Here is a 13,817-nt window from a genome sequence, read left to right as displayed (position 1 = left end):
TTATTTATTAGTGGTGCTTATAGTGCCTGATGTTCCCTGGTGTTTTACTGTGCAAAGGCCAACTGAATTTGCAGTAAAGCTTTATAGGAGTTATATCAGCAGCAGCTGTATACGATGGGTGCTGAATCAGTGTCCTTGCCTGTCCTTGAGATATTCCAAACTGATTTTCCCTACAGAGTTGCAGTGACTTGCTGTTGTTAATACCTCATACAAAGGGCAGTGAATATTTCTGAAGAGCTTAGAAACATGTGAACATTATTGTTATTAGTAGTAGCAGCAGAAGCAGGAGTGACCCAAAGTGACGTACCAAAATAGTATAAACTATAAACACTAAAACTGAGTGTGACAAACACAACTAAATCTGTATGGGCGTATTTTCACATTAATCTGCAAGGGAAAAAAGTATGCATGAAATTGAAAGACATTATTTCTGGATGTAGTTTTTCTATAAAATGTGCATATGTAAACTTACTCCCGCTCAATATGCATGTTTTTTGATTTTTTAATCTGAATAATAACTATGTTTTCATTTGCAACATTCATCTGGAAGGTGTGGATCAAGTCAAGTTTGTACAGAAATTCACAAAGACCTTAAGAACATAAGAATAGCCTGCTAGGTCAGGCCTATCTAGTCCAGCATTCTGTTCTCACAGTGGCCAACCAGATGCCTGTGGGAAACCAGGGAGCAGAACATCAGCACCAGAGCCCTCTTCTCTCTCATGGTTTCCAGCAGCTGGTATTCAGAAACATTGCTGTCTCCAACTGCGGAGGTAGAACTCAGCCATCATGTCTGGTAGCAATTGCTAGCCCTCTCCTCCATGAATTTGTCCAATCCACCAACCATCCAAGTTGGTGGCCATCACTGCCTCCATGGGGAACAAGCTCCAATATTTGGCTCTGCACTGCATAAAGTACTTTCTTTCATCTGTCCTAAATCTTCTAACATTCAGCTTCTTCAAACTGTGTTCTTCAAGCACCTCTAGATGCATGGTTTTTAGAAACCAAAGAGTTGTTTCAGTGTTTAGGCCAAGAGATGTCATGTACCTCTTGTTACGTTCGGTTCAGGTTACGTCTTTTCAGGTTGTGTCCTGCGGTGACCCAGAAGTACTGGAAAGGGTTACTTCTGGGTTTTGCCGCTCGCACATGCACAGACACGCAAAATGACATCACACGCATGCGCAGAAGCGGCGAATTGCGACCCGCGCGTGCACAGATGCAGGTTGCATTCTCTTCAGGTTGCGAACGGAGCTCCAGAAAGGATCCCGTTCGCAACCAGAGGCACCACTATACAGTTAAAAATGGGTAGGCAGGAAAAGTAAAATCGAGGTGGCTGCTCTATGCACACTTGCCAAAGAGTTAAGGCCCACTGAATTAATTCCCAGTGGAATTTACATGCTTAGGACTGCAGTGCCCATAGCCCGAGCAGCAGCTAGTACTAATATTAGTGTTTCTAGTGTTTATATTTGACAATTCTTGGACTACACTGTGACTTTTGGTTTCATAAGCTTTTAGAGAGCATGGTGTAGAGACCAGGCTGTTGCATGATATGCACTTAGGCATAAAATATAGACCTGTTGCTAGGAACTTGCATATATTAAGAGACATCATCAGCTATTAAATATATTTGGCAGCTCTATTCTGTAATAGTAATGAGGAGTGAGTGCCTTCTGCTACTACCTAAACTGTTCCAGCCACTGGCCCTTGTTAGTTAAAACAGAAATGGGTATGTATCACTATGCAAAAGACAAATGGGGCTGCAAGCTTATGCACACTTACAAAAGAGTAAGTACTATGGAACTCAGATTTATTTCAGAGTAAACACATTTAGGATTCTTTTGTTCATTTCATAATGAGCTGCAGCAAACCTTTTTAGAAAAAAAAAATCATACTTGTAATAGTAATAGTAATAATAATAAAAAAATTCTTGGACAATTCCCTAAATAGCCCATCTGTCTTCTGTGAGTTCTCTCCCAGCTCTCACTGCCAGAGCAGTCTTTTTGGTTTTACTTTGCTTACACCATTGTGAAAATCCATCAGTGAAATTGTGGTTGCACCCTGCATCGCAAATGCTGCATTGAGTGGGGATTGGGACCAAATAACTCTACAATTATATCATGCCGTAAAAGTACCCCCTTTTTCTGTGAGTTTTCAGTGCCCACTCAAAATTCCATATATTTGTGTGTGTTTTTGTCTGCAGCATACTTTTAAAAAGTATTCTAGGTTCGGCAATCAGGGCTTAATTTTACCATCTAGGCAAAGTGAATTTCTAGGCCTCCCTTTGTCACTCATCCATGCCCATAGCATTCCTTAAAAAAAAAATTGTCTGGACTATGATACTATGTTTAAACATCTCCCCCCACCCCATCCCCACTTTTTGTCTTTGTTTTTCTTTCAGAATGACATGAGCGCCCTAGCAACATCAGGTCTCTTCTTCAAGGATGGCAAAAAACGTATTGATTACATTTTGGTCTATAAAAAGTCCAGTCCACAAATAGAGAAACGGAGCACTTTTGAAAAGAACCTTCGGGCAGAAGGACTGATGTTAGAAAGAGAGGTATGTTACATTTTCCACCTTTCTGCAGAGACATATTCTGAATAGAAGACCCACATCTGAGGCTGTGTTCGCATGGCAGTTTATTCTGTTTTCAGTTCCACATTAAGATCCGCATTATATTTGAGCTTCCACATGATATCAAAACCACTTCTGTGGAACAGTGGATTGCTAGGAACCCACAGAAGACATTCAGTGGGGGGCAGGAGGACATAAGCATTGCAAAAGGAATTTCTGGAAGGGGTCCGGCTCATATGTTACATCTGCCCACATTAAGAGAGGGCTGGCTGTACTCCATCCACAGGTGAGCCTTGTTCTCAATACACTAATGGCCTCATCCTTGAAGATGGCTTAGATAAGACAGCTGACCTCTTCCTTTCAGACAGCTGTGTTTAGTCCCAGCTGCAGTGCATGGCAAGCTGAAATTTCCATAACCACAGGGATCAAACTTAAAGGCCAAGTTTGACACAAAAGTCAGTGCCCACCTGGATTTGGAACATTAATCAATTCTATTTGGTTACTTTTTCAGCCAGCTGTTACAAACCATGATATTATGTTTGTTAAAATTCATTGTCCTTGGGATACATTGTGCAAATACGCTGAAAGAATGAACATCAGGATGCCTTTCCGGTAATATGAAATATTTCATTTTTAAAAAATTTACTTAACCAGTTTTTTTAATGCATGTATTAATGAAATATGCTTTACTAGATTTTTTTTTTTTAATTTACAGTCGTGCTTCCATAAGTTTTCTTGAATATATGGTTGTTTTCTAAAAATATGTGATACAACTGCATGCAAAGTTACAGTGATCACAGTTATTTTATTAACTCAGAGAAGGTGTGGCAATGGTTAGAGTGTTGGACTAAACCTGGTAGACTGGGGTTCTAATCTGCACTGTATGAAGCTCACTGAGTGACACTGGGCCTGTCACTGTCTCTTAGCCTATCTCATAAGATTGTTCTGAGGATGAAATAGGGGGAGGGAGGAACCATCTTGAGCTCCTTGGAGGAAAGATGGAACATAAATGAAATATTAATTAATATTTGCAAGGACATCAATAGTTTTAGGAATAGAGTCTTTCTACTGTTAGATCTCTAGAGGTGGATTCAGATCATTATTTGTTCTGATAACTGACCTAATGAAACTTTGTGTGTGGCTGGGATAGGTGACCAGTTTTTGAATACTCCAAGTTTTCAGACACATGGAAAGATCTTAGCCCACCAATTTTTTAAAACTGGGCGAAGTCTAGATTGCGTTGCAAGATAGAGCTAGTCTAGTTTTTTGTCATGGCTAATTTAATTCCCATGAGTTTCAGTAGGAATTAAAACTAAGCAAGGTGTACAGACATTCTTCCCCATGCTTACACTGTGTGTTTGTGTGTGTGCAACACTGGCCACACACATCTCAAAACTCTAATTCACATCTCTTCAGAGGCTGTGAATTTGGCGCCAATGAGAAAGGGCCCTAAGTACTTATTTATCTACTCTGCTGTTTGGTCAAAAAGGCTTTCCTGCACTCGGGCTTAGAACCTCCAAAAAACACAACACAAAAGGAAACAAAGAGGAAGGGTAAAACCAAGTTCAGGCACTCCAGTGTACAGCTGTTCACACATATGCCTCTTCTTCATAGTTAAGGACCCCAGTGAGGTTGTGAATCTGCAACATGTTACAGCTTCAACAAGCTGGTCAGCACCAAAAACGAGTCACCACTTTCTGCCTCTTTGTCTACCCTTCCATGTCCACAGAAAATAGGCCCTACCTATTATGGCAACAAATCAAACACTAAGGAATCCATTATCTGCATTCTAGGAGGGAGCTAGGATTGGCAGAGGACTCCCTCCTCCATGATGGAAACCCCCATTACACCCATTGAAGGCATAGGCTGTGTGAGGGCTACTAGAAATGCTGTTCCTATTATCCAGATGTGACAATCAGCAGAGGAAATAGAAGGCAAACTGACTGTTTTCCACATTCCTCTGTCACTTGCAATGATTATAGATTCGCATAAAGCCTGCACAACTTGAATTCAAGTTTCCACCTTGGATCTGATGACTTTGCACTACCAGACGAATGAGGAAGATGACACATTTTCATTCAGCCTTCTAGGATCATCACATGCAAAACTCTCTTTAGCTACAAACTTCTGAAAGTTAAATAACCCAAACTGCTTCCCCTACTCCCATTTAATCCAGTTTAATCCCTAGGGAGCAAAGCAGGATAGTTATAGCTGCTGACTCAAGCAGATTGGCTGCAGTCCAGAGCCCAATTACTCTAGAGCAGTAGTATTAAACTCAGTGTGATTCTTCCAGAATTGAATGGGTTATGGATTAGACCAATTGTCAGAAAATGAGCCATCAGTTCAAAAAAGACAGCAAATCATTTTCAGCAAGTGACTACAATGGTCGTCAGCAATCCTGTAAACAATTTGGTATTTTTATCATATTTACTTCAGCAATGGGAGAATGGGAACAAAAGTAAAACAAGGAAACTCACAATGAAAGTGTCTGAATGCAGGGCTTGCTCTTAGAAGTCTTTCCTGCTTTGATCTATGAGGAACTTTTTGTACAATGTGAGCTGTTTCATGCATATGGAAGAGCACAAAAAGTAACACTTTGGTGACTAATCCAGCAGCTTTTATGCTTTAAAAGCTGTCCGCGCTTAAGAGTCTGTGCAACTCACTGTGTGACCTTGGATTAGTCTTTCTCCCAGGGTGTTTTGAAACTGTGCACCGCTCTGACCTCCTGGGAAGATGCATCCATGTCGGCTCCTGTACACGGTCAAGAATCCCAATCCACTTTCAAATGTCAGCCTGAATGCACGGTCATTGGAGGTGCTGCCCTCAGGGTGCAGGATGTCAGGAACAAGGCTATCAGGCATGGTCTACCGTCCCTTTCACATCTTAGATGTCTGCACGGAGGGGGTGATCTGAACACCCCTTAGGACAGCAGTCAAAATGAAGACCATGCTATGGTGTTACCTGAGAATTTCCCATCATGTAGCTATTTTTCTTCTTACAAAGGACTCATATGGAAAACTAGACATTTACAATACAATGACTTGTTGCCTTTGCATCAAAGAGACTATTGGCTCATGTTTTGAACTGTAGGGAGATTTGTTTGTTTGTTTGTGCTAATGGATTTCCAAGCTGTCCACCATAAGATTCCAAGGCACATTACAACAATATAAAAATGCTGCATTTAAATCAATTTAGAACAATGACTTGCTGCTACTTCTGATTCTTCCTCCTTGCTCTTGCTACAGTTGCCTCCTTCTGCTTCTTCTTCCTTCCTCCTTTTTCCGTCCTATTTTCTTCCAACCTTCTGCTATTCCCACCTTTGTGCATCACAAGACTTTGGTGACTATATCTGTGCAACCATGATTCAGACCAGCATTATCCTATTCATGTGAAGGGGCTGAAGATATGCTGCTGCCCCCACACCTGATTTCCTGGCCCAGCTCCTTCACATCCATGCCTTGAGCAGCTGAAGAATGAGGGCCTATGCAGATGGACCTCTATGCGATCTGAATTCCCTGTGCACTCAGAATTCAAAACCATACAGCAGCTTACACATATAGAATGCTACACACGTAGGCCTCCCCACATCAGCCAGATGTGTGGACATTGCCAGTGGGAGAAGATAACAGTGTGACACAGTGGTGATGCCTACAAAATGGCTTCTTCTGCTCCTTCTTCAAATCAGTATAGAGTCTGAGAAGGAAAATACTGTGTGTGACACAACGGCATACCTAGCCTCTCGGGTGCCCAGGGTGGCGCACGTGCCCTGCACCTGGGAGCAGAGTGAGCCCCCATGGGGGCAGGGCAAACCAGGTCAGGGCGCACTGTGCAAAGCCTCTCCGCCACCTCCCCCTCAGCTGTAGGGCGGCTGAGGGAGAGGTAGTGGGAAGATGCAAGCCCCATGCTGCTCTTTCAGGCAGCGTGAAGCCTGCAGCTGCCCAAGCCACCACATCACTCCCAGGAGAGACGTGTGGCTCAGGCAGGCTGCAGGCCCCACAGTAAGTGCTGGCCCCTGCTGTGTGGCGCCCAGTGCCAGCCGCATTTCATTGTTTGTTGACTGAACTAAAAAGTTTTGTGACGGGGCCCCCCATTTTTTATTTTAAAAAACTCATATTTTTGCCATTTTGTCACACACACCCCTCAGTGATGACACCCGGGGCAGACCACAGCCACCACACACCCCTTTCTACACCACTGGTGTGACAGATTCCATGCCCATTACGCCAACAGGGATGGGGAAGGAGTTCATTCAGGACCAGAGCTGAGAAGCAAGAGGTTTCCAAGTCAGCTTGAGATTGTTCAGACAGCTGCAGGCCACCTGAATTGCTAGTTGCCCTTGCCAATCTCCTTATCTCTAATTTGATAGCCTGGTCCAATGGACCAAGCCAGCAAATGGCACAGATGCAAGTGCCTTTTGCAAGCTAAACTGGAGAACTCTCTGTAGGAAGGATGGGAACTGGGATACAGATTAAATTAAACTGAGCAGATGTTATTTGTCAGGAAGAGATGGTCTGCCTTGCTTCACTTGCCATTAAAGCTGCTTATTTCTGGGGAAGAGTGTTGCACGATTGAGTTGCTGTTCTTCGCTGATAAATGGCTCATAGGATGACAAAAAGAAAGATAGGAAGAGGTAGTACTGTCTCTTCCTTCCCAATGTACAAACCCCCCTTTTCAGCTCTGCTGTGCAGAGATGGGTCTCATAGACTAGGGCATCAGTCTTCAGCGCTGGCAGCTGGTCTGACCATAGAGTTTAAGTTAGATGAAAGCCCAGACATGGTAAAATGGATAAATTGTCCTATCTTCAGTTCTGAGCTCCATATACTCTTATATGATTCACCGTCCCTCTGTCTGTTACATTTATATTCCATCTTTAGATTTTTTTAAAAAACACACCACATAAGGTAGCAAGCAATGAAATCCAAATAGAAAATAACTGATCAACATAATAAAGAATCAATACCACAGCAAAACTGTATAAAATCGCATAAAATAAAAAGTTTTAAAAGCCCCCAGTTAAAACATAATTAAATTAAAAATACATATTAGGCTATCCAACTTGGTTGTACTCAGAGTAGTCCAACTTCAATTAATTGACTGAAGTTAGTCATTAATTTCAATCAGTTTATTCTATGAAAAGCATATTGAATGAAATCCATCTGTCATTTTTGTAAGTGCTTATTTTTAAGTGTGATTTGAGCTAAATAAAATCTATTATTTGAATTCTGCTAGACTTTGTCCATCCTTCCAGCTAAGTAGCAGCATCAGCGGGGTTTATTTGTTTGTTTTTTTAATAAAGAAAGCTATTAATTAGTATAAGGCAGAATTCCAATATAATGAAGAAACTATGAAGTTTGTGTTTACAGTGTGCCTCATGAATAGCTTTCTCTCTCTCTCTCTCTCTCTCTATATATATATATATATCTCCTCAGTGAAAATTGCAGAGATAATTGCATGACTAAAAAAAACAAAAAAACTCAGGCATTACTGTAGTCATTTAAGGGTAGCAAAAAATATTGAAGTAGAAAAGCAATCCGTTCCACTTCCTTCATACAGCCATCTGCTGTCCGCAGTTGTGTGCAAAATATCAGCTGATATAATGACAATAATATTAAGAAATCAGTGTGCAAATGAATGGGGAAAGATCTATAGTCTCTGGGCTTTCTGAAGCTGTAACTTTTTTTAAAAAGGTAAAGGAACCCTTGCCCGTACGGGCCAGTCGTCTCCGACTCTGGGGTTGCGTGCCCATCTCGCTTAAGAGGCCGGGGGCCAGCGCTGTCCGGAGACACTTCCGGGTCACGTGGCCAGCGTGACAAGCTGCATCTGGCGAGCCAGCGCAGCACACGGAAACGCCGTTTACCTTCCCGCTAGTAAGCGGTCCCTATTTATCTACTTGCACCCTGGGGGTGCTTTTGAACTGCTAGGTTGGCAGGCGCTGGGACTGAGCAACGGGAGCGCACCCCGCCGCGAGGATTCGAACCGCCGACCTGACGATCAGCAAGTCCTAGGCTCTATGGTTTTACCCACAGCGCCACCTGCGTCCCTAGTCTCTGGGCTTTCTGAAGCTGTAACTTCTTAGTGTATGTTAAATCTTTAAAGTAGCTAACTATACTATCGATATGTACTATAATTTTAGCCAAGGTTTTCCAAGTTAATGGTTTTAAAGATATTTGATTGCCTTTGGAACTGTGATTTGTTGCACCTTTATTTTGTAAAGCTGCTTGTGACAAAACACTATGGTCTGTTTCCTAAGTCTTCTTCCTTCTCCTTTGTATGCAACTGTTCTCAGATTATTTCTGCTATTCTTACAGGAAAAAATGTTATTACACTGACTGGAGGAGCAAAACCATTGGCAGGTTGGTGGGTGATATGTAGCTTTTCATTTTGCCAGATAGTCACCCTGCTTAAAACCAATCCATCCTAGCAGTTGTAAATTTATTACAGAGGACCTTAAACAAGTTAATGGAAGCAGTAGACCTTGGCTGATTGTTTGTGTATATGGTGGTGTTGCTGTAAAAAAGAAAGAAAGAAAATGCGGGGTGTGATTATTCTTACAAAAAGATGGTGGCATCCAAGACTCTGAAAGAGCTTTTGGGAACCCTCTATTTTGACACTATCATGGAGTCAGATCCTGAGAATGGTGCAGAATCTTGCAGATTACTTTCCTGTACACACACACAAACAAACACACACACACACCTGAAGCCCTCTATGCTCACAGAAAAGCTTCTCCAGGGATCCCCAAAATTGGGAGGAAACACTGGGTGTGAACAGAGCAGCACTCATGCAATATGTCTCCATCCAATTTTGGCCAGTTCATCCCTTCCCCAGCAGCCCCCTCCCCTTCCCACACCATTCAAGAGGGAGCCTCAACTCTCCAAAAAGCTCAACAGGGGAAGGAGAGGATGCAAAAGACTTCTTCAACCAGCTTCCTTCTGCCCATGGCTCTCAGGATCCAACCCAACATCTTTCTTAGTCCTGCTGCCTAAGAACCTTTTTATGTACACAAAGCATGGAGTTTAGTGCTGTGCTGAAAAATTCTCTTTGTGTGTGTGCTCTCCATTTTCCATCGATTAATGAGAAAAGATATTGCATTCAAAAATGATCAAAGTCACAGGAAACGTTAGGTGAAATTCTTGTGTATGGTTGCAGGTTACATAATTCTCATGAATGGTTACATAATTTTGAGGTGAGTAGCATTCCTTTCGTTCTGGAAATCATCTTACTGGTGGTTTGTACTCTGCAACCTTCCTGGATGTCTGTTTCTTAGTTAGCCCAAGACATCTTTAGATAAATCATCCTCCAGATCTGAATATTCAATAGCAACACCCTGAAATATTTTATTGTGTAAGTTTACAACTGCTTATCTCCTCTCCCCAGTCATGCACGTGCTTGCTTTGCATCAAATACATTACAAATACATAGATATATAAAAATATAGTTTGCTTTGTATGGTATGTGAATTGTAATAGGGTTTTCCCCATCCATCCCAAACATCCACACGTGGAGATATATTCCTGTTGTATTAACAACTACCGGTATTACTTACCTTGATTATGGTTTAGTTTTTTCCAATGGAGCTGTGTGGTGGCAAATTTACAGATAATGAAATCACAATGCCTAAGTGTGCTGGTGGCTTCTTTTTATTAACATTGCTCTATAAAGCTCTTGATTCTCAGAGTGAGGCAGAACTCCCAAAGGATAATCACAGTCAGATGAAATTCTCCTTGACCTTTCTCAGTTCCAGAGCCACAGCCACATGGGGCCTGGCCCCCTTTGAAATATTCAAGCTACCCTTTCTGAATTTTAAGCTTTCACATTCATTTTTTAAAAAAAAAAAATCTGTGGAGAAAAGGATTGAGGCAATATTACACACAATCAAGGAAAAGTAAGAGGTAAACACCGGGTGAAATTAATTGGGCTGATCAATTAAAGAAGATTGGTTAATCATACGGGTTTTAGTCTATTAATCTATTTGGCATATTTGTATAAATACTTCTGAAGCATACTTTAGAGCATAAGAAAAGCCCTGCTAAATCAGACTAAAGGCCTACATAGTCCAGTATTTTGCAGTCACCGTGGCCAACCAGATGTCTATGGAAAACCCACAAGCAGAACATTAGCACAACAGCACTCTGCTGCTCATAATCCCCAGAAACTACTATTCAGGGGCACAAGATCTCTGATCTTGGAGGAATCATATAGTAATCATACTTAAGTAGCCAATGATAGTCCTACCCACCATGAAGTTAAGTCCTTACCGCATCTTGTGGTGTCAAATTTATCTTGACAAAAATGGCTGGTGGTTGTGTGGATAGCCTGGCTCTGAGGTGAACTTGTACACACCATTGTGAAGTGATAATCCAAATTGGCTTAACCATAAAGAAGCCAACCAAATTTGAAACCAACCTTCCACCACTTTCTCACCAGAGAATCCAGGTATCCTGGTTTCATCTTACGGCCAGCTCATGTGATTTAACTGTTGTGGCAACATTCATGAACTGTTTACCAAGTGAAAAGATGTCCACCAGCTTTTGGGGATGATGGAAGCCTACTGCTCACTACAGCCGATCTGGAGTTCCACACAACCATCTTATTACTTTGGCCATAAACTAGTGAAATCAGTCTGCATGGGCAATTGGGCTTTCCTTGTGATATCTTGGGAGGCAGTAAAGAGTTGCCTATGCTTGTGGTTCTTTCCTTTTATATCTAACAGGACCAACCCTCTGCCCTCACAGGGCTGTTTCTTATTTTCTTACTATATCTCTAGTCAATGAGTTTAGGAAGGTCTTCCCTTCAAGTTGTGAATATTGGTATTCTCATCTGATATTTGTATATGTAACACACATCCTACTTGCAAAAATTGCACCCTGACTTTAAAATGCAAATGTGAGAAGTGACTTAAAAGTGACTAATTTGACATTTAAAAAAAGGTAAAGGACCCCTGAAACCAGAGCAGTGCACTGAAACGCCGTTGACCTTCCCACTGGAGCGGTACCTATTTATCTACTTGCACTTTGATGTGCTTTCGAACTGCTAGCTTGGCAGGAGCTGGGACCGAGCAACGGGAGCTCACCCCATCATGGGGATTCGAACTGCCAACCTTCTGATTGGCAAGCCCAAGAGGCTCAGTGGTTTAGACCACAGCGCCACCCGCATCCCTAATTTGACATTAGTAGCTTCTTATACTGAATGTTATGCACCAGGAACATACTCCATTCACTTACATTATGCAACCATTTTCCATCATGTGTCCTTTTGTTCTCATTTGCATGTCATTATTAAAATGTTAACTTCATTTTAAAAAAGAAATATATATATATATATATGCAGTTTTTGTTGCCCTGGGCTGCTTTGGGAGGAAGAGTGAGCCATGAATGTAAAAATAAATAAATGAATAAAAACTTGTACTTTCACTGCAAATTTGACTAAAATAGCTGTACTTTACAAGATTCAACCATGGTGGTTGGCAAAGGCAGGAATACTGATACATTAAATAGTCAGATGTGAAAGCTGGGAAGAGGAATTTGATGAGAATTTTAAATTTTAATTTAATTTTAAATGTTAACTTTGTTATTGCTCTGTTTATAAAAAAACCCCACCCTAATCATCTTGTTTATAAGTTAATTTAATGTGTGTTGTTTCATTTACGCTGCTGTCTATTCAAGATAGCTGAGAATACAGGCCTTGATCAAGAGAAGCATGTATGTAACTTTGTGAACCTAGCAGGGCTTTTAATATATTTTGCCCTGTATTCTATGGCATTGCAAACTCATTCACCCCTAAATTTGCTCCAAAAGGGCATGGGGCTTGGTGCAAGCAAGCATGTACAAATCCTTCGAGGGCATTCAAGAAGTGTCATTTCCTACTTCCACTGCCTGAAGGCAAAGAAATATATCTTTGGGAAGACAGAGGGACAGACAGAGTGCCCCTTTCCCACTGGGAACACCCATCCTCCCCAGTGTTAAAACTAATGGTGTGGGTGGCTCTGCCTTTAAGATGGAAGGCACAGCCAGGGCTGGCCCTAACATTGGACAAAGTGAGGCAACCCTCATGATTCCTCCCCACAGGATTTCATTCTGTTGCCCCATTGCCTGTGGAGAGATAAGGCCCCCTATTTTGGGTAAAGATTTAACAATATTAATTATTAGTCTACAAAAGGGAGACCATACAACAGAATCATTAAACCATGTGATATAATAAATAAATCTGCCAATACTTTTTTCTCATCAACTCTCTGTAATTTCTTATTCTTTTAAAAAATGGCACTCCTATTAAAAATAACTGAATAGAACTAACAGTAAAATTCTGTTTGTCTACTCAGAGGTAAGCCCTGCAGAGTTCAATGGGGCTAACCCAGTCTACTTGGGAGCAAGTTCAATTCAATTCAATACGACATACATGGTTACTCTGGTTATAAATGTCTGCAGAATTGCAGCCTCAGTGGCAAAGGCTCAAGACAATTAATTGAGTATGTCCTAGAGAACATCTATGTCCCATTTGCTGCATAAGGTTTCTAAGTTTTTTGTGAAACAGAACATTGCATTTCTTTCTAAACAAATAATGAAATTTTGTAGCCTATAAAAGTTAACCAGTTTTCAGCAGTGCAAATGAAACAAGAGTTAATTTTGTTAAATCGTTAATGCAGTATGTTGTTATGGTTACCATTTACACATTTCAATTATCTTGGTCCTATTTATTTTCAATACATGCAGTATTGCATGTTTCGGTCGCTTATGTTTTGTTTTCTTTATATATAAATGATGGTTATGACCTTCTGGTTAAACTGAATTCATTCATTCATTCATACCTGAATCATTCTATGAAATAAAGTCTACAAGTAAACATACGGTGCAATGAGCAATAATGTATGAAATGCAATGCAGAGAGCAATAATATCTATGGGTGCAATGTAGGCTTTTAAAAGTCAATACGGGTTTGGAAAAGATTTTAATGATATGTAGATTGCATCTCATACCAATGCAAATAAGATCACTTTCAGGACCCGATATTGAATTTTAGTGAAAGATTGCATTCCTTTTGTATTTAAATGGAAATTTTGCCTGGTTCAGTGCTTCTGGGGTGTGCTCCTCATTATTTGAAATTATTTCTTTCATTACCCCCAGTGAATTTATTAAGAGTGATGGCCCATTATAGCAAAGAAGTGTTACCTGTTTATTTGTTGCACTGATGTGCCAGTTGTACCTTATAAAGATGAATAAGCCATTCTGTTAAAAAACACTGTCTAGAG

General features: G+C 41.0%; 1 protein-coding gene across 4 annotated transcripts in view; it reads left to right on the top strand.

The window, feature by feature from the left end:
* The window catches only part of ANO3 (anoctamin 3), a 238,764-nt gene that overhangs the window by 160,471 nt on the left and 64,476 nt on the right, over nt 1-13,817 (top strand). For 3 of the 4 annotated variants that reach the window (XM_083597850.1, XM_083597852.1, XM_083597853.1), the window contains 3 exons: nt 2,396-2,554; nt 3,081-3,181; nt 8,878-8,922. In XM_083597850.1, coding sequence (XP_083453976.1) covers nt 2,396-2,554; nt 3,081-3,181; nt 8,878-8,922 — 305 coding nt within the window. The remainder of the gene's footprint in view (nt 1-2,395; nt 2,555-3,080; nt 3,182-8,877; nt 8,923-13,817) is intronic. The other variant, XM_083597851.1, reaches the window with a different exon arrangement.

This window comes from Podarcis filfolensis, assembly GCF_964270895.1.
Source record: "Podarcis filfolensis genome assembly, chromosome: 1".
NCBI lineage: Eukaryota > Metazoa > Chordata > Lepidosauria > Squamata > Lacertidae > Podarcis > Podarcis filfolensis.
The sequence above is the reverse complement of the archived record's forward strand: the minus strand, read 5'-3'. Positions and strand labels throughout refer to the sequence as shown.